The 25,945-nt window shown below is 35.5% G+C and overlaps 1 protein-coding gene across 1 annotated transcript in view; it reads left to right on the top strand.

Moving 5' to 3' along the window:
- The window catches only part of Tyr (tyrosinase), a 94,007-nt gene that overhangs the window by 1,288 nt on the left and 66,774 nt on the right, over positions 1 to 25,945 (top strand). Inside the window, exon 2 of the mRNA XM_074065972.1 lies at positions 9,446 to 9,662. Coding sequence (XP_073922073.1) covers positions 9,446 to 9,662 — 217 coding nt within the window. The remainder of the gene's footprint in view (positions 1 to 9,445; positions 9,663 to 25,945) is intronic.

Raw genomic sequence — 25,945 nt, 5'->3', positions numbered from 1 at the left:
TCTAATACAATGCTCTGGACTAGCAATACTTTATAGAATTAAATTCAGTACTAGAATGGATGAAAAGAATCTTATGATCACTGCCTCACACTTTGCAGTTTTGAAGTATAAATAGCCTTCCCCACCCTACCATGCTCATACTTTCAAAATGGAGCTTATTAAAGGCCATTGAAAAATGGCCACAAATCTCTAGTGTCATTAATGTTATCTATTTACCAAAAGTAGTGCGTACATTACTTCAGGAAAGACTGTGTTTGAAAAGTGATCTATTTCAGTAAGACTTCAGACCCCTACCTTCATCTGTGAGCTGAAAATCTCTCCTCTAGCTCTCACTTCTGGTGGTACTGCATAATATACCTTAGAGCTTGGATGTGGGATTTTCTGTCAGTTATAATGCTTCCTTAACTACATAGCTTCACCTGACCCGAAAGACTGAAGGATTATCTAAATTACCAAAAATGTTACAACATACACAATGAAGCTTAGTAGGGATATTCAGGTTGATATTTAATTACATGAAGTGTATGCTACCAGAAGAGACCCATAATTCTAAAAACTTGTTGTTGAGTCTGGTAGGTAAAGCACTGTACTGTAATATGAACCTCAAACTTGTTCTGTGATTGAAATGCTATGTGGCACTAGATAGGGTTGTTGTTTTTTTTTTAAGATAAAGTTAAGAAACAGTTGAGGAATACCATTAAAGATAAAGAAGTCATCAACCATTTAAATGAGGGAGGCTAAGTGAGTGACCATTGTAGTCCTTGCACTGTGTGAGGTGTTAAGGGATAATCCACAGCAGAGAGGACTCTCCCAATTCATGCTGGCTATTCCCTTTTACTCACATAAGCTTTCTCTAATGAGTCCATTGAAAATTCGAGTTGTTTGTATCATTTTAATTCAGGAGTTCTTAGCATCAAAATCACCTAGAAAGCTTAAATATTTTTAAAAGTTCACTTTTTAGCTGCACCCATCTAACTTTTCAGCAGAAATTCAAATTCCGATGGTCTGCTGTGAAGTTTGGGTGTCTGTATTTTTAAAACCTCCTCATGTGACTCTAACATGCATTTAGCACCAGGACCACCTGGTTTAATTAATATGGAAATTGTTTTTGTATCTCTTTACTTTGACTTTATAAAAACACACGTTCCATGATAAACACACCATTAATTCGAACACTTTTGCCTAAATTGAACACTCAAATTAAGAACTAAATTATTTTGTATAAGATGAGATCAAATAGCTTCTGAGTTAAATGAGTTCATTAATACTTTCCAAATTAGCTAAGCTCATAGCCCCTTTGATACAAAGCTTCCATTTTCTCAGTTGATTTTAGCTATCTTTTCACTAGACACACCAATGGAGCTTTTAAAGAATTGATTGCATTGTGAACTCTGAGCTGAGAGGCCTTCTGTGGCATTTAGCATATTGCCTAAATATTATAAAAGAAGAAAGTCCTGAAACAGTAGGATGGTTTGTCCAAGGTCACACATCTGAGGATGAAAACCAAGTAGCTCTGACTCCACTGCTATTTAAGTCAACCTTGTGGCTCATTTAGGCTCAGAAGGTGTTAAATAAACATTTTATGGATGTAAAATTTGGTATGTAGTTACTCATTCTCAGACACATGGAAAGACATAGAAATTCAGTCCTTTTCATTTATGTCATAATAAAAAGATCTTAGTCTTTTACTGAATCCATCTCCTTTAGTCAGATAGAATTGAATCTCTCCTCTGTTCGATCATTTCACTTTGAACACATTTGTATCACAGCACTTGTGACTTGCAATGATTTTAAAGCCTGTCTGTGTCTACCAAACTATGAGACTGTCCAAACTAGAGGCCATTAATAAGTGCTCTGTAACTACAGAGCTCAGGATTATAATGAGCTCAATTTAATGATGAATTGACCAAAATTTAAAATTAGAAAAATGCTAGATCCAGTGCTTTCATAGATAAAAATAAATTACACTCTGCAAAGATGGATTTCTGGAACTTTCAATCATACTTTACAGCACTGGATGCTTAATGCTAAGGACACAAACAATGCCAATAAGTAGAATCACTTACTCAAATTTGGGAAAAGTCACTTTGTGCAGCTCTGTACGAATGTACATATGTGCATGCAAAAGGGCGAGAACACAAAAAAGAAGATTATAATGCATCTGACGTTATTAAATGAGATTGGTAATATTTACCTGGCAGGATCTCTTTGAGAGAAAATAACATGCAAAACATCAAGAAATTATTGTTATTTTTCTTAGATCTCATTCACAATTCATGCCTTTTGTTTGTTGGTGTATGCACTCATTTGTTTAATGTCAGAAGCTTTTAAACTAAATAGAAGCACGTTTGTCACCAATTAGAATGGTCCGTAATTCTTGTAGAAAGGAGGTTGTTCAGTAACTTTAAAGTACAAAACACTATGGTCAACACAATTAGATCTAATGTTATGCAACCAACAGATAAGCTAGCCACAAAGAGGATATTAGAGAGAGCTGTCATGATGAATCAAATAAAGAGAAAAACATATCCTGGATGATCGACATGAGTGAATTGCCTCTAGGAATTCACTCATCAGGTGAAAAGCATATCACGTGGAAGCAAACAGTGGGAAGAAAAAGAGTCACATTTCAGCAGAGAGTCATGGGTTTTAGGTAACCATGACAACAGCTCAGTGAAATAACAGCTTCTCTTTTTTCTTTATGAAAAAGATTCTGTGGAATGTCATATGGTTTAAATTTTTTTTCATAAAGACCTCTAAAGTCAGAACACAATCTTTGCTCCTCAAAGCTTTTAAGAGCTGATAGTTTACTTTTAAAATTAAAGAGGCACTATCTAGGATCTCCTTGCTAATTAATTCATCTGTCTTTCTATCTCCCTTTTCCTCTGACTTGGGACACTTGATATTTTCCCCTATTATATATTTCACATGTGGCTGAAATCGAAAAAAAAAGCATTGTTAGAAGACCTGGGCTCAAATTCAGTCACTTATGACCAGAGAATATTAGACAAGTCATTTAGAATTTTTGATCCTTTTGGTTTTGGTGGTACTGAGGTTTGAACTCAAGGCTTCACACTTGCTAGGCAGGCACTCTACCACTTAAGTCACTGCCAGCCCTTTTTTGTGTTGAGTGTTTTCAAGATAGGGTTTCATGAACTATTTCCTCAGGCTGGCTTCAAACTGTGATCTTCCTGACTTCTACCTCCTGAGTAGCTAGGAATACAGGCAGGAGCCACCAGCACCCAACTGAACTTTGTTTTGGAATATAAAAATGTAATATAATTATAATATCTGTTTATTTTGTGTTAATAAGAAGAGTAAGTGGAATGGAAAGACCATAAAACATAGTAGAAAGTGTATAACCTTTTGAGTTACATAAACATGATTTTTAGTATACTTTTGTCACTTCTTTAGCTTCTTCTTTGTTTAATAACAAAGTTACTTCTGAGACATTTTTGTCCCTAAAATTATAATAATATCACTTTATATAGCATTACTATGAAGTGATTCAAAGAAATCTGTTCATATAAATGACTTGTTTAGTGTCTGACATATTGTTTGAGTTCTATGTGTGGCAAATATTATTATACAGATTTTTAAATGATATATTGAAATTAGCTATTATAATATTCAGTGTCATATGCCTAGAGATAGAAACAATTGGGGAGGGGGCAAATATGATAGAAGTACTTTACATGCATGAATGAAAATAAAATAATGAAATCCATCACAAAAAGGGAAGGGAGGATAAGAAAGAGTAGTAGGGGGTCAATTTGATCAATGTACATTATATGCATGCATGAAACCCCTCTGTACAATTAATATGTGCTAAATAAAAACAATTTGGTGATCTGACCAGCAGTTTTGTATTCAGTAATATTTATAACAGCTGTCATTTTTTAGTTTTTATTTTTTTGGTGCTGGGATTCTTACACCTGCTGAGCTCTATCCCCAGACCATGTTATTAAGTGCTCTCCAACTGGCACTAACTATGCATTTTGCACATATTAGATTATATGATCATTGACAAAAAGCTGTTATGTTCTTCATTTACAGATGAAAAGCTTGATAGAGAGCTTAAGTAACTTGCCAGAGGTCATGTAGTTGGTGGAGTCAATGCTCGAAGCCATATCTTTCTGACTCCACTCTCCATGGTTGTAACCACAATGCTAACAATTTCTCCAACACTGCCTCTCTCTGTATCAAATATAAAGACAATGATTTAGAGTTAAGTTTTCAAAATCTTTTCTGGAACTAGGGTAGATTTCCTCACTACTAATACCTTCAGTCATCAGAACATTTAATCACTTAGCAGTTGGAATTTCAGCAAAAATAGTCCATTCAACCTCTCTAATTTAACCAAGTCTGCTGTGGGAGGCTTTTAGGCAGAGGGTCTTTTGGTAGTATCTTGAGGTTCATTATTCAAAGAGGAATGAAAATGACTTTGTCTATGTACCTGGTCTATGTAGTGTCCAGTCAATCAACATTATAAAGACATCCTGCATGTGACATTTAGTGCAAAAATTAGGTCAGTTTTATTCAATGATTCCTGAGACATTAACAGGCAGGAATCAGAAAAGCTGTCTTATCCACTAAATACAGTTTGAAAAGGGAGGAAAGGGGGTGAGATTAAGAGAGTATAGTGGAGGGGTATCATAATCTATGAAAGTATTGAAATGAAACCTCCTTGTACAATTAATGTATGCTAACAAAAACATTTTTTTTTAAAAAAGGAAGAAAATATGTGTTTTAGTGCTCTGTTCTGGCTCTAAACATCTTAGGATGGTAAGACAAGTTGCTCAAAAGTTAGAGTTCTCAATTACATGTGAATAAAAGGGTTGAGGAATTTCCTGAAGCTCATTTATTGAGGCAGGAACTGCATGTTGAGTGGTTCCTCTTTGCATGCTATATCAGAGTGCAGCGGCAGGAACTACAAGTCTGCAGGCCTAAAACCATGCTCACTGCAACACTGATAGTAAGAAACAGCCAGAAAGGAGCCCACATCAACCTAGAGCTGGAGCCCAGTTCTCTTCTGGAACACAGCGCTTCAGTTCATAAATTACATATTGGAAAACAAAAATCAAAAGTAACTTCTCTGAAAGTCTTTCATCTGACAAACATAGTACCAGCCATCCCTGGGGGTATGGCACCTTCAATTCTTTTTGATGACAATTTAATTTGCTTTTACATGCTTACAGACTGCAAACTCACTGGGGCAGGAGACCAACAGACAGTCTAGATTATTTTCAGATATGATGCAAATGATTGACCAGGATGGTCTTTTATTTTTAATACATTATTCCATGCTCCTTGTCTGTTGTCCATACAATTATTAATTGTGGCACAGAGCTTTACATCCCACTGGCGTTTTGTACCCTTCCATGCTCAGTCTCAGTTTCCTCATCTAAGGGGATTAAATCATAGAAATTAACATTACAATTCTGTGAACTTCGATATTAAAACATATAAAGAAATGCCCCCTCATACCCTGGAACAGAGGAGAGCCTAAATTTATATCTTAAGAAAAGTTACATATTTTTAGAAATATATTCTAAGGCAAATATTGGTACCAATAATAAAACCAGAGAAAATGGGTGCTCAATACATGCTTGCCGTTGGAGACTCATTGGCTTACCTAATGGCTTTGTTCATTCATCCAGTGCTGATCATCGACTGAGTGCTGGACACTAGTCTAAATTCTGAAAATAAAGAAATGAACAAGGCTATGAAAAATCTTAAAAATCTTTCCTCATGAAGAATACAATTTTTAAAGTAATCATGAGATAATCGTTGTTATTGAAAAGACAAATAAATCTTAAGCTGAGTAAAAAACATCATCTACTGAGTAGTCATGTGCCCTCTGTGGAATTGAGGGTGGCAGCAGGGGCTCACCTGAAATTCACTGCTTGCTTAGAATTTATATTTCACTGCTAGTTAATTACTCTATCTAATTGAATCCAAGGCAAGGATAGCTGTAGGTGAAAGCAATAATTTATATGTCACTGAGAAAAATAAAAATAAATCTTCCAATTAAATTACACTATGATGTTTTAATCACTAGAATTTCATTTAATACTTGTTGAAAGAGCTCATTTGACTTATCTAACCATGTCTTTTTTTCAGTTTATTCTTCTGCCTACATATAAATGAAACTACAGATTGACTGGCCCTTATCTGAAATGCTTGAGACTAGAAGTGTTTCAGATTTGGGATTTTTCTGAATTTTGAAATATTTGTTTATATACAAAGAGAAAACTTGAGGATGAGATGTAAGCCTAAAGATGAAATTCACTTGTATTAGATACACTTTATACACAGTCTGAAGGTATTTCGTGCAATATTTTTAGTACTCTTGGGTTTTGACTTCACCTGTCACATGAGTTCAGTGGACTCTTCCACTTGTAGTATCATATTGGTACTCAAAATGTTTTAGATTTCAAACATTTTAGATTTTGAATTTTTGGATTAAGGATGTTCAAATTGTAAGTGAAACAATTTGGTGCATTCCTAAAACTCCTTCACATTCAGGGTCAACCCCTTTTGAATTACTTTTTTAAGTAAAAGTCAATGTCTGTTTTTACAAAGTGTTTGCCATGGCATTGAAGACTATTTAGGATGTAGATATATGGGAAGGAGTGGGCGTGTTTAGTCATGAGCAGAGTCATGAAATGAAGAGACACAAGCAGCATCTAAAGAAGAGTAGGCAGGCAGACATTAGCAGCAGGATCACACATGGCATAAGCAAATAGAGAATGGATGTCAGATTCAGGCTAAGTTTTGGAGAAGGAATTAATAACAGATTTGATGTGAAGGACAAAGGAGAACACAACACAAAATAAAATTCACTGGTTTCTGGATTTCACTGCAGATGATTCAGTTTTCTGCTTGAACTACAGGCTGGTTAATGTGAAAGGAAATACAGGGAGAAGAGCATATTTTTCATTTTAAGTGTTATGTTTGAGGTGTATGTAAGATGATGTTGAAATAATAAGTCAGTAATAATAAGTCTGTATGGTTAGAGTTCAAATGGAAGATAGGAATTTGAGAGTTTTTTTATCAATATAGTCGGCATGTAAGCCATGAAACTGCTTTATATGGCCGAAGGAGAGGAAGGAGAGAGACAAAAAAGAAGGCAAAGGTCCTATTCCGGGCCAGCACCAGATTCAAGGGCATACAACCAGTGCAGTGCACAATGCTCCATGCTCAGAGGTAGACCTCACGTTTGAGGCTTAATCTGTGATCTTGATTTTGAAATTCTTAACAGTTTTATCTGTGAATTTGTGTTTTAAAGAGAAGTTAGTGGAACACAGAGCACACACTAGGGATGAGGGCCTCAGGTCAATGTGATTGTACTCCTGCAGCTTCTCTGTCTCCTCGGAATAGCTTCTTCGCCTTCCTCCAATGAGCCCTGGCTACCAGTCTGTCCCCTGGCGCCGTCCTCATCTCGTTTCCTCCATGCCCCTGCCCACAGCCACTCTCCTCTCTATCCCTCCTGGGGACTTGGGTGTAAGCGAAAGGAGGAATGGGGTCAGATGTGGGCCCGGTGGTCTGAAGGTAAATCATAAAGCAGAGGCTTTCCTTGCCTGGTTGGCAATGTCACAGAACAGTCAGCAGGGGCCTCTCTCCCAGTGCTGTCTGTGGACTGGGCTATGTTCACTCAAATTCATGCCCCGAGCCCCAGGGTGACTGTATTTTGAGATAGGGTCTTTAAGGAGGTGATTAAAGTTAAATGAAATAGGAACTTGGGGCACCATTTTAAGAGTCTGATCTTTATTCTAACTGGAATTTGCTAGTTTAATTTGTGCCCAGAAAGTACCTAATTTTACTGTGAGCTCTTGACAATTTAAATTCACAGAATGAAGCAGTATTTCTTTGCTATCATCTCACCACTAAGTCTGACTCCTATGGTACTGCAAAGCCACCCTTTAGGTTAGTTTTCCTTTTTCTTTTTCTTCCTTTCTCCCCAACAAGTACCAGAATTAATCTTGTAATTGCTTGCCATATTGAAGTTTCATTTCACAAGTAGCACCTTACCTACCAAGTTCACATGCAGGTCATTAGGGCCTTGTTTGTTTTAAGTTCTTGCACTCTTCTTCTGGAAGTACCTAAAGACAAACTCGTCCCTGATTGCTTGCTTCTTATGAAGTCACATTAATTTTCCTTAGGCTATAAAGCCCATAAATATTAAAGAAAGGCCCAATACATATAGAAACAGAACTCCTTTCTTGCCACCGAACCAGATTACTTATTCCAGTGTTCACCACTTACTGTAAGTTGACTTAATATTGTTTGATGCTAAATTTAATGAAACTTTCCTCAATAAAGCATTCTTTATCTGAAGGTGCACAAAGAATTAGAAAACTTGGGTCATAGTCACAACAATGTTATTTAACCTAGAAAATGTCACTTATTTATGAGACTTATGAGTCTCAGTTGCCTTTTTTTTTTAATGTGGAAGTATTTCCGTTTGATCTAAATTTAAGAAATAATAATGTGGCATAATTGTAAAATGGGGACTGTTTGGGGGCAGTGGGAGGGAAAAGGGGAAAAGGAGAATTTGTATGAAAATAGCATAATGAAACTCATAAAAAACTGTTTTAAAAGAGAGAACAGAGAGGGACATTAAGAAAGAGTAATAAAGGGAAAAGAATTTGATCAATGTATGTTATATTCATGTATGAAAATATCCAATGTAATTCCTTTGTACAATTAACTTACACTAATGAAAAATAAACCTATACATGTACCATGGTTTCTTAACAAGTTTTTCAAATAAAAATGTCAGGAATTATCTTTTTAAACATGATTTTCCCAGAGAGTCACATTGATTCTTCCTAAACTAAAGGTGTCAGGGAAATATCTAAGCTCCAAAAAATAATCTACCAGAAGTGGTATTCTGCTCATCAAAATCAGTAGACATTAATAATGGGATATTTTATAACAAAAAGCACAAAGTGGAATGCCTTTGACATTCTGAGTGTAGTATGGATTAATATTAATAAGTATTACTATTTATTGTGTGTTTACTGTTGACTCTGTGATTGCTGTGGGCTTTTGTAGACAGGTAACTGAGTTTATTGGTATCAGCCCCAGCCGCAGCACCTGGCACTATTCTTAACATACGATCTATGCTTTAGAAATATTTGATGAATTTTATTCTCATCAAATATATATTGAAGTACTCATTTTCTGCACAATTTGCTATATTTGGCTTAGGAAACTTAGTCATTTTCTTAAGTGGTAGGTGCAAGACTAGAACCCTTCTAGGTTTTAAATTTTATCACTTATTCTACAAACCTGAATACACTTTTCCTTTAACAATCTATTTTAGAATGTTGATGTGCTGATGATTAGAATCCGATGGTGGTATTCAAAAATCCCAACCTTCCTACCTCCCCTTGATTCAGAGGTGATGAGAATCTCTTTAACGTAAAATGTTCTGCAGATTATCTGTAGCCGAGTGGAGGAATACAACAGCCGCCAGGTTTTATGCGATGGCACCCCAGAAGGACCGATCCTACGGAACCCTGGAAACCACGACAAAGCCAGGACCCCCAGGCTCCCCTCCTCAGCCGATGTGGAGTCTTGCCTGCGTTTGACCCAGTATGAATCTGGCTCCATGGATAGAGCTGCTAACTTCAGTTTTAGAAATACACTGGAAGGTAATGCATTTATTTTCATTCGCTTTTATTCATCCCTGAACTTGTGTTTACAGTCTTTCGTTTAAAAAAAAACCCAGGGCCAGAGGTGGTAGAGAATATTCTAAGTTGAGTAAGAATATTGACAATCACCCTAGCAGACACTGGGCAGTCACCATAATCCCAATAATGTTTCTCTTTCACATGTGCTCTAATGTGCTGACTTCAGAAGCAGAGAAAAGGCACATCATCACACACTGCCTGGTACATATGTTCAATAAGTATATGATATCTGAATGCATAAATAACTCCTAGAGTCCTTCAACTTGCATCTAACCATAACCCACCATTGGACTTATTGATGCCTTTTGTAAAGAGGCCTGTGCCATGGTGGAAAATTGTTGAAAACAACTAACTTGAGTTTACTCATATCTACTTTTCTTGACTAGGGACACATTTAAAATTGTTTTGGTTAAACTTTTTATTCAAAAATAATGTAAGCTTACAGAAAATTTGCAGCAATACACATATACTTTTTCTTCAGACTCATATTTACTTTTTATCCTGTTTTCTTTTTTTCCCTCTCCTCCCCACCCCCAATCTAAACCTAAATCTAAATATGAAGGTAAGCAGCATGAATTATAACTCTTTATTCCTAAAATTTTGGGAATATTTTCTTGAATAGAGTATTCTCTTATATAACCAAAGGACAGTTTTCATTCTCAGTACATTCTAAATTGACATGATGCTTTCATCTAATGTGCTGTTTATATTCCAGTTTTTAAATAGTTCCATTAAGGTCCTTTATATCAATTTTCATCTCTGGAACAGATCCAGTCTAGGATCAGGTGGCATTTAGCTGTCATGGCCCATTAGCCTTATTTAATCTGAAAATGTTCCTTAGCCTTTTTGGTGTGAGATTGACATTTTGGAGATTATAGCTTCCCTCCCCCCCATTTTAAAGCAGAATGTTCCTCATTTTGAGTTTGTCTGAAATTTCCTTCTAACTGGATCCAAGGAATGCCAGAATTCTACAGGTGATTTTCTATCTTTCTCAGTGGATATCACATCCAGAAGCAAGTGGTAGCCATCTGTTTCACACTGATGATGCTAATTTTGATTACCTGCTCTAGATCTAGATGTGGTTCAATTTTCCCATTTTTTAATTACTGTCTACATTGAGAAAATTTTTAGGGCACTGCAAACATTCTGCCTGTCATCACAATTTTCTCTGACAGTTAGTATCCATTGATGGTTGCAAGCTTGTGACTTTACAACTTCAGCATTCCTTTTATAGTATTAGCCAACATTTAGGATTCTACTGTTAGCAAGAGTGACTCTCTCTTCACTCTCTTTTTCTCTATCTCCTCATTTATTCAATCATGATATGGAAAAATACCTTTCTATTTTTGCAATAGTGTGTTATACATTAATAAAATAGTCCCAGAATTTACCTATGAGTACACCTTCCAGAATTTACCCATTTACTCAAGTTGGTTATTACATTTTTGTTTCATATGCATATAATTTTAAGTATTCTCTTCCAGGTATAACAAACTATTCTATACATATTTTGTTATTACCAGTGCCCTAGGCCTAGAATCAGCCATATCTCCAAATGATCCTTTCATTGGGAAGGATATTACAGAACATGGTCTGGGAATGGGTTTTGCTCACGAAAGAGACACATTTTATCTTATAACCTAGAAGCTTAGGGTGTTGGGTGTCCTGGCCAACAAGGAATTATCAAGTGAACACAGCAGTGAGGACAGCAGGATTGGAGAAGCAAAAGCAAAGGCATTCATCCCCTGTTACCTGAAACAGAAAGTATAGAAACAACTCTAATTTAATGGACTTAGTGGTGTGTTCCCAACTGTAAACATGGTGGCTGACTATAACAATTGCTCATTAAATTTTGGCTAATAAAAGAAAGCCGCTGTCATAAAATTTGTGTATAGTAAATATCATGTAAGATAAAATTAATGTTAGATAAGCCCAGGTATATCCTCATGGATGACAACACCTTGTTTAATCATTCTCTATAAATCAATACTTAGTTCCATGGGACATGACAGTAGAAAGAGACTTCTCAGTGTATGCAGTACAACATCCACACTATGACACAACCAGTAGGGTAGCATCCCTGCATAGCCATTCAAGAACAGGGAAAAAAACAAGAACTTCATGTTGAGCTGACTGTAATTCCATTCAAATCAAAGAGCCATCCATCAACCTGTTACTATGGGAAATTATGGAAATTCAAAGACAGACAAAGGTGACTATTGCATTCTCTCCCATCAAAGAGCTCACCATCCAGGGAAGAAACACCACACAGATACACAAGGAGTACACGGGATAATGCTCTATGTAAGATGAATTTGAACCTTAGAGGTATGCTGGAAGTACTTTCCGAAAGGGGAAAATGACCCCTGGTGCTGGTGGCTCAAGCCTCTAATTCTAGCTACTCTGGAGACAGAGATCAGCAGGATCAAGGTTCAAAGTCAGCCCCAGACAAATAGTTTGCAAGACCCTATCTTGAAAATACCCAACACTAAAAATGGGTTGGTAGAGTGTCTCAAGTAGTAGAGTGCCTGCTTAACAAGTGTGAGTCCTGAGTTCAAACCCTAGCACTGCCAAAAGAAAAAAAAAGGAGGGGGGATGTACAAAGTGTCCAGTAATCACTGACCCAGAAGAGCAGAGGAGCAAAGGCATTTGCAGCAGGGCAGCAACATCTGCAGTGGAATAGAGTTGGAAACGCATGACACCGATTACAGAAAGCATGAGAAGCTGTATGTGGCTAGACTATTGAGCTTACAGTGGGAACTAGCAAGACGTGTAAGAGTTTAGAAATATCGTGTATATCAATGTTTCCCCATCTTACAAAAACAAAAATTACAGATTCCTCAGGAAATGTTTGCAGATCCTTAGAGAATAATGAAATTAAAATGTATTCTATGTAAATGTCCTTCAAACAATCACTATAAAATTGAAAAATAATCTCATTAAATACAATAAAGGTTATCTATCATCACCATAAAAACTCAATATTTAAAAATCTTTTTTTTGCAGTACCATGGTCTTTAAACTTAGGACCTTGTGCTTGCTAGGCAGGTGCTCTATCACTGGAGCCCTCCTCCAGCTTTTTTTGTTGTTGTTTTGGTTATTTTTGAGACAGGGTCTCACATTTATGCCAGGGCTGGACTGGACCACAATCCTCTTATTTGGGCTTCCATGTACAGCTGGGACAACAGGCACATGCCACCACCACCAGTCGTTTGTGGAGATAGGACCTGGTGAACTTCTTGCTGGGATTGGCCTTGAACCACGATCTTCCCAATTTCTGCCTACCAAGTAGCTAAGAATTACAAGGTTGAGCCAGTGTGCTCTGCTCATATGCTCATTAATGTACCTGAATACCTTGGTTTAGAAATACTGCTACACATAATAGAAAATAGGAAATATTTTAAAACAGGAAATTGATATGAACCTTTTTATACTTCAAAAAGATAGGCTGCTAGAGTCCTGAGCAGAACGCAGAAAGATTAATCAGTGGCTGTTAGAGCTGACAGTGGATGATGAGGGCTGATGTAAGAGGGAGACAGTGAGGATGGACTTGTGATGTTAGGGCATAGACTCGGAGGTGCTGGGTGACTGATCTGAGGTAGAGCAGCTAGAACAAGGGAGGGATGATTCTAAAACAGCTGCCATTGATTTCTAGTATTGCTTCCTTGTTTTGTCTTCTTAAGCTACATGCCAGTCGAAACTTGCCTTTGTCTTCATATAACAACTCTTTGAATAAAACCTGCATTGTGATTCCCCAGAATTTGTTATCTTGCAGCCCTCTATCTTTTCTGTTTCGGCACTCTTCCGAAAAGTGCCTTACCACTTCCCAAGCTAGGATTTCTTCGAAAGCAAGCTAGAAAAGGTTAAATGAGCTCTAGGCCTTGGTGACATCCAGGGGAAGTTTTGAATAATGTTTGAGGATTAATAGGGTGTGCATTTTCAAATAAAGGCCACCTGGACAGCCACAAAGAAGTTTCAACATATCAATTAGTCTCTCTGCCTGAGAAATACACTCCCTAATTAATACAAAAAAAGGTTACTCTCATTCAAAAAATCTACTGGGAAGACAGGAAGATTACGCTCAAGGCCAACCTAGGCCAAAAAAAAAAAAAAAAAAAGAGTTAGGGAGATCCTATCTCAAAAAACAAGCCAGACATGAAGGTACATGTGTCTGATCCCAGCTATGTGGGAGGCTTAAGTAGGAGAATCATGGTCCATGGCCAACCTGGACAAAGACATCAGATACTATCTGAAAAACAGCTAAAGCAGAAGGAGAAAGTGTGGCTCAAGTGGTAGACGGTCTGTCTAGTAAGTACAAAGTCCTGAGTTCAAGCCCCAGGATAAATAAATAAATAAACAAATTTAATTGACACCAACTGTGTGAACCAGTAACATTGTTGAGACATCTGGGTACTAGAAAATCAGTTTTCTATTTCTTTCAGAAATAACTTAGAATAGTTTAAAGTTGGAGGATATTATTCCTTGGCATTTAGTACATTGTTAGTAGTAAATACGTTAATCATATTGCCTGGACTCTCTCTGTACAATCATGGCCTCAATGCACTGGTACATTTTTAGATGACACATATCCTCTCTCTATTCCCCTTCCCTAGTTTACCTAAAACAATGCGTTTTATTGTTCTTGACAAATGTCACTATTGATAAAGTAAATTTATTTAAAGGATGTGTTCTCCTTGCTATAAATTAAAATACCCTGGTATTGTATGCTTATAAACACTATCTAAGAAAGCACAAGAGAGAGAGACAGAGATTGGGAGACTTTCCAGATTGGAGAAGGGCCCTTTAAGGTCAACTGAAACACTGATTTTGAAGGCATATGGAACAGACAGGATTTGAGCATCACTGAGCATCTCCCTCATTTGTAAAAAATTTTTTAATTATTACAATTTAGACCACTGTAGGATGTATGTATGCTTTGCTCCTACCACATACACAAGAAATACTTTCCTCACCAGCCTCATCTTCACTGTAATCTTCAATAGTTTTCTCAAGTTCCTTTATAATCTAGCATAGGTAATCAATCTTTATAAGTATTTATCCAGGCTGAAGAACTTTTATTTAATTTTTCAGCATTGGAATTCAATGCCACAGAAAACAATAGTTTACTAAGAGATAATCCATTTTCTAACACTTGAATTTAGTGTCCTAGAAAATCTTTATGGAATAAAATAATGCATCTTCTGGAATAAAACAATGCATCTAATGCCTATGCAATCAGGCATTTGACATATGGACACTTCACTTCCTTCGGACAACTCTTGGTGACAATTCCACTACATATTAGCAATAAATACTGCAAGGAGAAAAGTAGAACTCTGTTTTTGTGCATTTACTCATTTAACAAATGTGACTTGAGGGACTTGAGGGTACCAAATACATGCTAACAATGCCCGCCCCCCACAGGAATGCTTTGTGATTTTCTGTATTGATTGATCTCAGACATTTGGGTTTCAGGATTCCTATACCAATCTTATAATATATGGAGAATCCCAATAATCTTTTGTTTATGTGAATTATATATTGACTACTTGCCATTTTTTAAAACTGAAACTTAGAAACTTTGAAAGTATTTATTGATTCATAAGATAACAGTAGTAAATTAATTACATGCTCATGTAAATAATTTTTAAAATAATTTTTAAAAATAGTAAGTGGAATGGTATCCCCTTATAGTTTTACAAAGAGAAGTTATATTGATTCTTATATCTGTTTCTTTACTCAACATATTATATTATTTGATTAAAGAATCTAGAGAAAATCCAACCTCACACAATTAAATAATTGGACTAGGGAAAAGGATTTTTAAGAAATATTTTCAGATAATTTTGGATCTTTTTTTTCTACACTAAAACTTCCTAAATTGTGGTTTCTTAAACATTTAATTGCACTGTCAATATGCAGTAATATCAAGAAATTTTTTTGTACCTACTACATTAAAGTCTATAGCTCTGTCTTGCATTATGACTGGATAGTTTACTCATGAATGATTCTATAATATTAGGCATGGTTCATTTACAAAATACTGAGTTACACAGGTTTTACAAATGTTGAAACATCTCATTACACAATACTGAAAAGTCACATTCATTACTATCCCCACCAGTCTCGTCAGAAATATTTGTTAAGTATTAATACTCTGTTGAGTTCATAGTGATAAAATCGAATTTTCAAAAATCTTAATATTTGTTTGAAAACTAAAAATTTATCATTGGCAAAAATATCTTTTTTCTTAAGTGATGTACATACTTTCTTCAGTTTCAAGAAAATATTTTCCAAATGCTCAAGTCTAAATAACCAGTTTATCTCTCAATTATGTGTATCACTTCAAGGAAAAAAATTGGGAGAAAACAAGTAAAGGAAATATGAGTTCTCTATACACAATTTCTTATAAGTTTGTGTGAGTTTAAATTATCTCAAGAAAGTTTAATTAAAAATAACAAAAAGATATAAGCCACCCTTTTTGGGTGCATATTTGAAATTTACATTTAAATAAATGGGAGAGATAAAAGATCATAATGGTATCTTTATTTTTGTCAAGCAATAGGCAGCACTTACTTTGTGCATTGGCGTTTCCCAATTCAGAAATGTCAAAGATCTAACTTGTAATACATCCAAGGCAATAGCATAGTTACTGATACATTGATATATAAGACTTAGAGAAAACTTATACTATGAAATTTATCTAAATGTCACATTCCATTCTTAGGAATTCTTAATCATCACTTCTTTCCTGCCAGAAGTAAACAAAAGAATCATTGCTCCAAATAATAACTAATTGCTCAATCACTGGTGTATGATTTACCTGAATGTACAGATTGTTTATAGAGAATTCACTTGAAATATATACCATAATTCTAGTAACCAAGTACTCTCCAAACCCGTAATTTAAAAAATATCTTTAAGTATTTCTTAATGATTATAGCCATTCTTTTTAGATATTCTACCTTTGTTTCTATTTATACACCAATATTAGCAATTGCTTTCATATTTTTTATGAAGGAATGAGTTCCCCTACTAATTTATCATAGCTATTGTTTATCTTATGATAAGGTAAGAACTACAAACTTTTTATTAAGATAATAGCCAAGTAGATGCCTAGTCTTGCTTATGGGTTAAGACTCTTCTGCTTTTAAGCTCTGAAGTTGAGTTTCAATCCTTGCTTTGGCAAGTATATATTCTAATTAGCATATTAATATATACATGTCAGCTACATATCCCCTCAATGGTAGAGCACTTGCCTAGCCTGAGAGGACCAGGGTTCTGTCCCCAGCACCACAAAAAAAAAATCAGTTGAAATGTGCAATTTATAATTTTAAAGAAATCTGTATAAACTAGGATAAACAGAAAGAAAACCTGATCATTAAACTAGTCTATTTGTGAAATACATATAGTATATATCCTTTTACATCTTCAAAACATACCATAGCATAAAGTCTAAGAAGTAATGCCATATAGAGCTGTTTCAATTTGTTTAACTCAAAGTATTTCCAAGTAATTTGGCCACAAAGCCTATCGCTTTGTGTTTTTTACTTCCTCAAATACTCTTTAAAAACCTTGTGATTTATAAATTTCAAGGGGTATATTCAGAGAAATTTGGACTAAAAGTAAAGTGGTTACATTAGTATTAATTTTAGTCTCTGTAATTTTAGGGCCAATCAACTTCATATTGATACTATGAATAATTTTCCTTTCCTTAAGTTTAGGAGGGTCAAGATGAGTATTTATTTGTTTAAGTGGAGTTTCAGTTGAAGCTTGTAGTAGAATTTTAGCTAGGCAGAAGGGAAAACATGAAATGGAAGCTTGTCTGCCTTGCCGAGAATGTGGCATGACAGCATTTTCCTGATGATCATCTCCATCCAGTTCTTCATAACCATCATCTTCTTTATCATAATTGAGGTGTCTACATTGTAGAAATCCAGGAGCATCACTCAAATTTTACTGTATTGTGCTCTCAAAGAATTAAATTATCATAAAATGTTATCTCCATTTTGTGGGCAGGTGAGCAGTAGGGTATTTATTATCGGGATAAAAAGAGGAGAATTAGTATTGATGGGAAAAGTAGCAATCTCTGCTGAAATCCCCTTTCCCAGTGTCTTATGAAATACATAAAATAAATTATAAAGTACTTTTACCATAATGATCTGTCTGCTAAATACCATATAAGATAACACTAATTCTGTGTTGGTAAATTGTTACTCCAGACCTTTCGGGTTATACACGTGTAAGCATTTATTATCTCACTTAGTAAAGTGATGCTCCAAGATATAGCAAACAAGATCCAAAATCTTAGTAGCCTAACCCAGTAAAAATTGATTTCTTTTTCACATGAAGTCCACACATCAATTTGGATGTTCTGCTTGGTGAGTGACCTTCATGCTGAGACTCTTCTATCCCCCAGTTCTCTAATGTATCTTCTGAATCTTCCTGGGAGACAGTAGAAGGGAGTGGACAGAGGATTATTTGGAAAAATATATCCACTAAGTGTCCACTTACCTTCTGCCCCCATTTCCTCTGCATAATTTCATTTGCAGGGCCACACATAAATGAAAGTTGATAGTGTGTAGAGGAGTTCCAGGAAACTGGTTTCATACTTGAATCGTTAGTCTTTGGTCTTTCTGTTTAAGAGTTTCCCTTTCTTCAGATCTAGGAATTGCTAAGCAATTTAGTTTTGGTCTGACCTAGGCTTTCTCATTTACACTGAAATATCAATTCTTGGCTGTGAAAAGAATTTATTTTCTGTTGCTTACTATTGCTTTCTTTCTACAATATCTTCTTATGTTATCCCATTTTTCATCAAGAAGAGAAAGGTCATGCAATTATTTTTCCCTAACTATTATATAGTCTTCTTTTCCAATGGGACCACCAAAAATTCATTCCATGTTTTATGTATGAACAATTATTTTTATTAACATGCTGTACTTGGACAAGTAATCATATATCTCTACTCCCCTGGCTTGCAGCCACCTCCTGCCATACTGAACAATACTATAACTATTTTTCATACAAGTTTCTCAGTCATTTCTGTATTATAAACAACTAATTATTCCATCAGCATACTGTTGAGAGAATGGCCTGTAACGTGAAAATGTCAGGATTGGATTCAGAGACACAGTCCATCTTAATTACTCAAAAATCATAAACCTTGCAACATTTTGGGGGTGTTTCAAAAATGTTAACTTGACTGGTTTTAAAATTACTCTAGCGATTAGTTTTTACATGTTTTAAGAAGAGAAAAAACAACCACTTCATATTTACCTATTCAAAAAACATTCTTGAATATGTTCCATGTATAGGCACTTTACATTTCAGTAATAATCAGTGAAAGAGAGACAGATCCTGCTCTCTCAGAACTTATAGCTCAGTTAAGAACTAGATCAAGAATAAGTAATTATAATCCAGAGGATGTAAATTATTTAAAATAGGCTAATACAAGCATCTATCCAATTTATTGATTGCTGGAGGAGCTCTCATTAAGGATCTGACGTCCTCAAGGATGGGTTGAAGTAGGTCAGATAAAATATAAAGAAGGGGGAAATTTACAAAATCTTTTTAATATCCTTATGAAATAGCCATACAAGTTTCCAGAGAGACCCTGCAATCAATGACTGCTAACATCAGTATAACCCCACCTTTAAGTCCTAAACCCCTTCACATCTATTACTTTAACTCCTCCCAATGCCATATTTACTATTTTGCACATTTTATAGATGAAGGAACTGAGATTCAGATAATTTAAATAATTAAGTCACGCAGCAAACAGATAGCAAAAATGGATCTTTAACAAGGGAAATTTTGTCTTCAAGACTTCCAAATGCAAAGGCAAGTTTTAGAGGTAGCAGAAGATAGTTTTTCAGAGTTAGATTGTCTACCTTTTAATATTATGCAGTAGGTAGATGACTTTTGGTAAATTTAACCTTTCTCTAATTGATGTACCTTATTTACAAAATGAAAGTAATAGTTATATCTAACTCAGGTATTGTAAAGATCACAGGAGTTAACATTTGTAAATTGCTGAGGACATGGTAAAAGTTCATTAAAGAAGGCTATTGTTTACATATTCTTGTACACACAGTAATTTTCTAGCTCTCTATATAAGCTAAATTCTAAGCAATGGAGTAGATTAGTTCTTGAGATCCCAAGTGGGTAAGAATTGTTTTAGCAAAGAATTAGTATTTAATCAAATTTATGCTCAAGAAGCAAAATGATAGTACTTTCTACTTTGGATAACTTTTAAAAACAGCCATTGAGTTGAAATTATGCCCCCTTCAACCAAGTCTTGAAATCTTGTCAAGGAATTTAAATAGACAGGTAGAAAAGGTGGCCATAAGGAGGTGGACATCTAGGCCTCATAACAAAAATTCCAGCCCTCTCTGCCTAATGGTAGGAACATGGTTGACCTAGCTTACTGTACCATCCTCCTTTCTGTGATAGGAAGCTTGAGAAGATTTTGTCTAACTTCAGGCCACAATAGGGCCTGCTGTAACCTGAGAGAGAACACATTGAGAAAGCTGGGCCTGAGTTTCTTCTCTCAATGATCATGACAAGAATCAAAGGAACCATAACTGAACAAAAAAAATCATTGTCAATTTTGGTTTGTAGTACAGCTAATGAGCTAAGAGAATATAACAAAATTATGAAGATCAGAGCTTTGAAGTCTGGCACTAAATGACCCAAATCCTGACTCTGCTACTTACCTCTAAACGACATTTGATAAACCACCCTCATCAAGCTTTAGTTTTATCACCTGAAAGTTGATTAAATGATAACCTTCTTCGTAGAGTTATTATGAGGAGTAGGTTCCATAAGAACATAAGGAAACACAACCTGTGCTGCCACACAGAAGTAGAAGGTGCAATAACAGTAGCAATTTTTTGGTACTTTAATAGTGAGGAAGACAGATAAGAAAATATATGAATCACATTTCTGTTTATAATTTACATATGAAGATGAGACTATGTAAAATGTAAGCATGAGAAAACACTTTAAATTTTAAGGTTGGGTAAATGCACACACATTAATGAAAAATTCAAACTTTTTATGTTATTTTAATTAAAGTATCTTAAAAATAATTACCCAAATTGAATACAAGTAGATTAATTCATGACCTATACATGTCCTCATGATACACTTATAAGAATAAACTCTTTATCTAAATTTATAGATATGAGAAGTAAGAAAATCAAAATGGTATGAGGAGAAGATCCCTGGATGTAGAATAAGATTGAATATAGAATTTTAATATGCCATCTAGGTCCCCCAATTTCAGTGTCTTCCTTTGCAGGATAAACACTTGGAATTCAGCCTGTCTGCATGTGTCAGTGTGGGGGCATCCTGTGGTATGCTGCAGTTGACTCAGCCCTGCTGTGAGAGCTACTTGCCAAATAGAACTTTTGCAGGGTGACCAACCATTCCTGTTTGTATGACACTGGAATTTCCCAAGTCAGGGACCAGGACCAGATGCAGAATGTGTAGGGTCAAGCACAAAATCAAAATATGGAGCACTTCGTCCAAAAGTTAAGAATTTCAAGATAGCAACATGAGAGCGTGAAAATCAAACATGAAAAGTCCTGGATAAAGGATATACAATTGCATCCTGATAAAGCCAGCACTACCCAGAATGCAAGACTTTAGCACTAATCCCAGAATAGCCTTGGGTAAACTGTATCTGAAATGGTTGATTACCCTATCTCTGCTTCAAAAGTAGCTCGATATTAATATATTATTAGAGTTTTAGCACAATATATGAATTACACCCAATGGACTAAGTACTATCAATTCAATCAAAATTCAAGAGCAAAGAGTAGAATGCAGCTTGAATAACATTTTGTTGACAAAGATCTTTGCTTGCTATAATAAATGACTGTTTGAATGGTTTGATGTTGGTGAGTTTTCCCAAACACATGCAAAAATAAATCCTAACATATAAGTCTTTACCTTAAAACAAACTTCAGACAAAATTCGAATGACCAGATAAACCATGACTTTTGTGGTATTAGATCACTTTGTGGGTATGTTTATACACTGGTAACAACATCTAATATTGAAATACTGTGTATTTCTAACATTCATGTAAAGAAAATGATTATACACACACGAATGCTGAGATTACCACGTGGAGAAATTTCTCTGGTGCTTCCAGAAATAAACAATTTAAAATAACATGAAATACTTATATTGAATTCTTCATTGAGTTTATAGAGATGACTATTAACAATTATAACCTATTCGAAACTATTTCCTGACTCAATAGTTCCCTGTTGAACTATAGTTCTATACTTCTACAGCATTTATTTGATTTCCGACAAGTTTAGAAGTGATGTTGTTAGCTTCAGGACCACACTTTTGGGAAGCACATTGTAGAGCATTTGTGACTTTCACTGTCACCTAATATATGATGAGAAACGCCCACCACTGCTTTCCTCCATTGCTTTGTTCCCCACAATCAAAGGACTCTCCTGAGTCAAAAAGCACTTTCTAATAAACAAAAATGCTGCTTAGTTACATTTATGCAAATCTAGCAATGCATTTGAAAACATTAGAAACTGGTTGAAAGTTCATACCTAGGGACTTGCTTGGAATCACAATATTTTTGATCTGCAATTTCACATTTGTGCTATAAGTAGTTTAAATTATCAGTACCTTAATTATACTGACCCATTAAATACAACCTCCTAAAATAATGATGTGATTTTTGAAACTGTTCGTGTCAGAGTTCCTCAACAAAGTTGCACATTTGGAGAATGTGAGTCAAGGGTCTTAGAACACTTCTGTCTTCAGATGCACTAATATGCACCATTCTATCTTCTTTTTACTTTCTTTTCTCCAATTCCACCTCTGAATCACTATGAAATATTAAAACAGCTTAAAATATTGGAGTTAAATACAATGAAATGTTCTCTGTTTTCCTAAAAATTTAACTATGTACCTTTTCGCACATAAAAATCCAACAGAAGCCAGGTGCCAGTGGCTCATGCCTATAATCCTAGCAATTCAGGAGGCAGAGATCAGGAGGATCGCGGTTCAAAGCCAGCCCGGGCAAGTAGTTCATGAGACCCTATCTCAAAAATACCATCACAAAAAAGGGCTCACGGAGTGGCTCAAGGTGAAGGCCCTGAGTTCAAACCCCAGTACCACAACAACAGCAAAAAAATCTAACAGAAGAGGGAGGAACAGGTTCTGCAGGGGTGGGGGAAGGTGGCCCAAATGATATATACACATGTAAGTAAATGCAAAAATGATTAAAGTAAAAAAAAAAAAATCTAACCATTACAACATCTATAATCCAGCCTCCTAGAAGGAATAAAGTGCAATTAGAAGATTCCAAGCCAGTGTCTGCCATGTTGTCGCTGCTCAATTTTTAAACATCATTTTTAAGACAACACATCATAACAATTATTACTAAGAAAATACTTCGCAGTATAAGTTTGTGTTGTGAGATTTTAAAGTCAGAGATATTTTTCAAAATATAGAAGAGGAAAATTCCATGTGAAGGAAATAATATATTCAGAGGTAAAATTTTTGAAGCCTAAATTTAGATTTTGAGAATAGAGAGAGCAATTTAGCTGCATTCAGTGAATTTCAACCCTGGTTGCACATTAGAATCACTTAGGGTGTTTTTAAAACTTTAAGTGCCTAAGTTTCACTTGAGGCCAATGAAATGCAAATCTCCAGGTTTCAGAGATAAGCATCAATATTAAAAGCAAGCAAATAAGTAAAAACTCTCTAGAGTAGCATTAGGGAAGAAATGAAAGAGAAAAGAGATGGATCCACAAATTGAAATTTCCTATTGTCATTCATCTGAAATTGTGTCTACAAATTTCCCACAAGAATATAGCACACAAACTTAAATGCATAACATTAGGTAATTTGGTGGTACTGTCACTGCCCTTTGCAAAGAACTTTGAGCCATTTTGGCATCTGTGACTGCTAACAAGGTCTCTACTGGCTTGTTAGACACTCTATCCTTGGGGAATCTCTGGACAAGAGTAAGGCAATAACATTCTTCATCTTTTAAGGGCAAAGTAGTTTTTGCTGGGTATTGAGGGGGTTGGGGGGAGAGAGAGGGGGTGGAGTGGGTGGTAAGGGAGGGGGTGGGGGCAGGGGGAAGAAATGACCCAAGCCTTGTATGCACATATGAATAATAAAACAATAAAAAAATTCTTCATCTTTCTATAATTCAATGCATTTTGAAAATGGCAAGTCTGTAGATTGATTTTAACATAGTACAAAGAGTTTTCCAAATCAGTACAGATATTACTGAACTGTAGTATACAGAAGAGAGCATAGGCTTTAGAATGAGAGATAGTGTGAAATTTGTTGATTCCTCAAATACTAGTTTGGATTTAGATTTGTTATTTAAAATGCATTTTTATCATCTGCAAAATCGGAATAATGACCGTACTCCTGTTACCCTAGCCCTGATTTTCACATGAGATCTGAACTTGAAAGATATTTGAAAAGTTGAATGTATATAGTCATTGTTATTCTATGTTTAGAATTTCCTTTTGGACTTGTTCTTCAAGAAAGCAATAAAATCTCAGCAAGAGAAGTTACTGATGTTGGTGTAATCATTTCTATTTTTTAAAGGTAATTTCACCAACCAAAAAAGATGAACTGTATAAAGAGATATAATAGAAAATAATTGATTCACATTGTAGTATTATTCGAATCTATAATATTTTCTACATTTTGTTAATTGACAGGTATCAAAGTAGAGCTTTCTGAAGGTTGTTTATAAGTTTTATGGAGAAAAAGTATCTTTCCTAGTCTCAACTTCTGTTGGATGTACAAAGAAAGGATTGGGGAATGTTTTATATCAGTTTTTCTTTTAAATACAGGGATACATAAGACTCAAATTTTGAGTATGGAAAACCAAAGTAAATTACTTGATCTCTATTTTTTGAGGCATTTCTAGTCTACTTAAAGAGACATTTACATATTTCATTTGAAATTGTTAATATGTCAGGCTGTTGATAATCACACTGTAGTGTCTATCACAAAGAGGTTGGGTTTGACCTGGACATTTGAACTATAGTCATGGATCACGTAATGACATTTTGGTCAAGGATGGATCACACATGCAAAGGTGGTTTTTAATGAAGTCATAGTGTCTTAGTTTGTGTCAGTGCAGTCTATAATGTTCATAAGGCAAATGGCCAAAAAACATGTTTCTCAGCAACATATTTCCCAGAATGGATCCCCTTCCCAAAGTGATACATGGTTGTATTTCCTTTAGGGTGTATCACAATGCATTCTAGCAACCCCCATGTGCTTCACTCAGATGTCCTTCATTAACAATGCAACATCTAACAGGTCAGCTTACTTGAGTAAAGAAAGCACTATTAGACTGGCAATCCACTCTAGCTCCTAGGTTACCCCTCAGACACCTAACATTAGATAATGGCAAATGGTAGATAGGCTTCAGTAGATCAACAAAGTCTAGGAAGGAAGGAGACCTGCTGCAAGAATTGGACCCAATGGTGTGAAGTGGCAGCAAAAGAGACCTTTCTACAGTGAGAATGCTCCATATTCTTGGGTGGCAGCTCCCATGGTGAACATCCAGTAATCAAATGCAATCAAATTATGGAAATGATGGTTACTACCCGGGAATCACCCATTTTGCACCAGATCTCTGCTAGATGCTTTCACACCTGCAATCAAAATTAATCTTTGTCACAATTCAAGAGAGGAGTGTTACTTACCTTCTCTCTTACCAATGCAGAAACTGAGGTTCATCAAATATAATTAATTGGACAAAGGTCATACTTCTAGTAACATAGGATTTAAACCCATTCTACTAAACTCTAAATATCTCTCTACAGCAATGGACACAGTGCTGCAGGTTCACAAACACTCTTTAAAGAATGTGGGATAGAGAGTATTAAGCATATTTATTTTTGCATTGTTGTCCCAAAATACCTTTCTAAAGTAAATGTGATTGAGAAGTTTCCCATGAATATGTGTCTTAAATCTCCAATTGATTCACCTCTTCCAGTCCTCGTCACTCCTCCCTAGTCTGCTTCCCATGGTGGCCTTGGCCAGTTTAAAATTTCTATATTCATTCCTGTACAGTGAGCACATCAATCTCACTCAAATTTTGATTTTCTTACATTGCCCTATCCCTCCCTTGCACAGCCTTCCCTTAGTGTGACCAGTGTCCCTTAATATTGCTGCATTTGTTTTAGGTCTACAATCTTCATATGAGGGAAAACAAGCAGCTTTTG

The sequence above is a fragment of the Castor canadensis genome, chromosome 1 (genome assembly GCF_047511655.1).
Source record: "Castor canadensis chromosome 1, mCasCan1.hap1v2, whole genome shotgun sequence".
Taxonomy (NCBI): domain Eukaryota; kingdom Metazoa; phylum Chordata; class Mammalia; order Rodentia; family Castoridae; genus Castor; species Castor canadensis.
The sequence above is the reverse complement of the archived record's forward strand: the minus strand, read 5'-3'. Positions and strand labels throughout refer to the sequence as shown.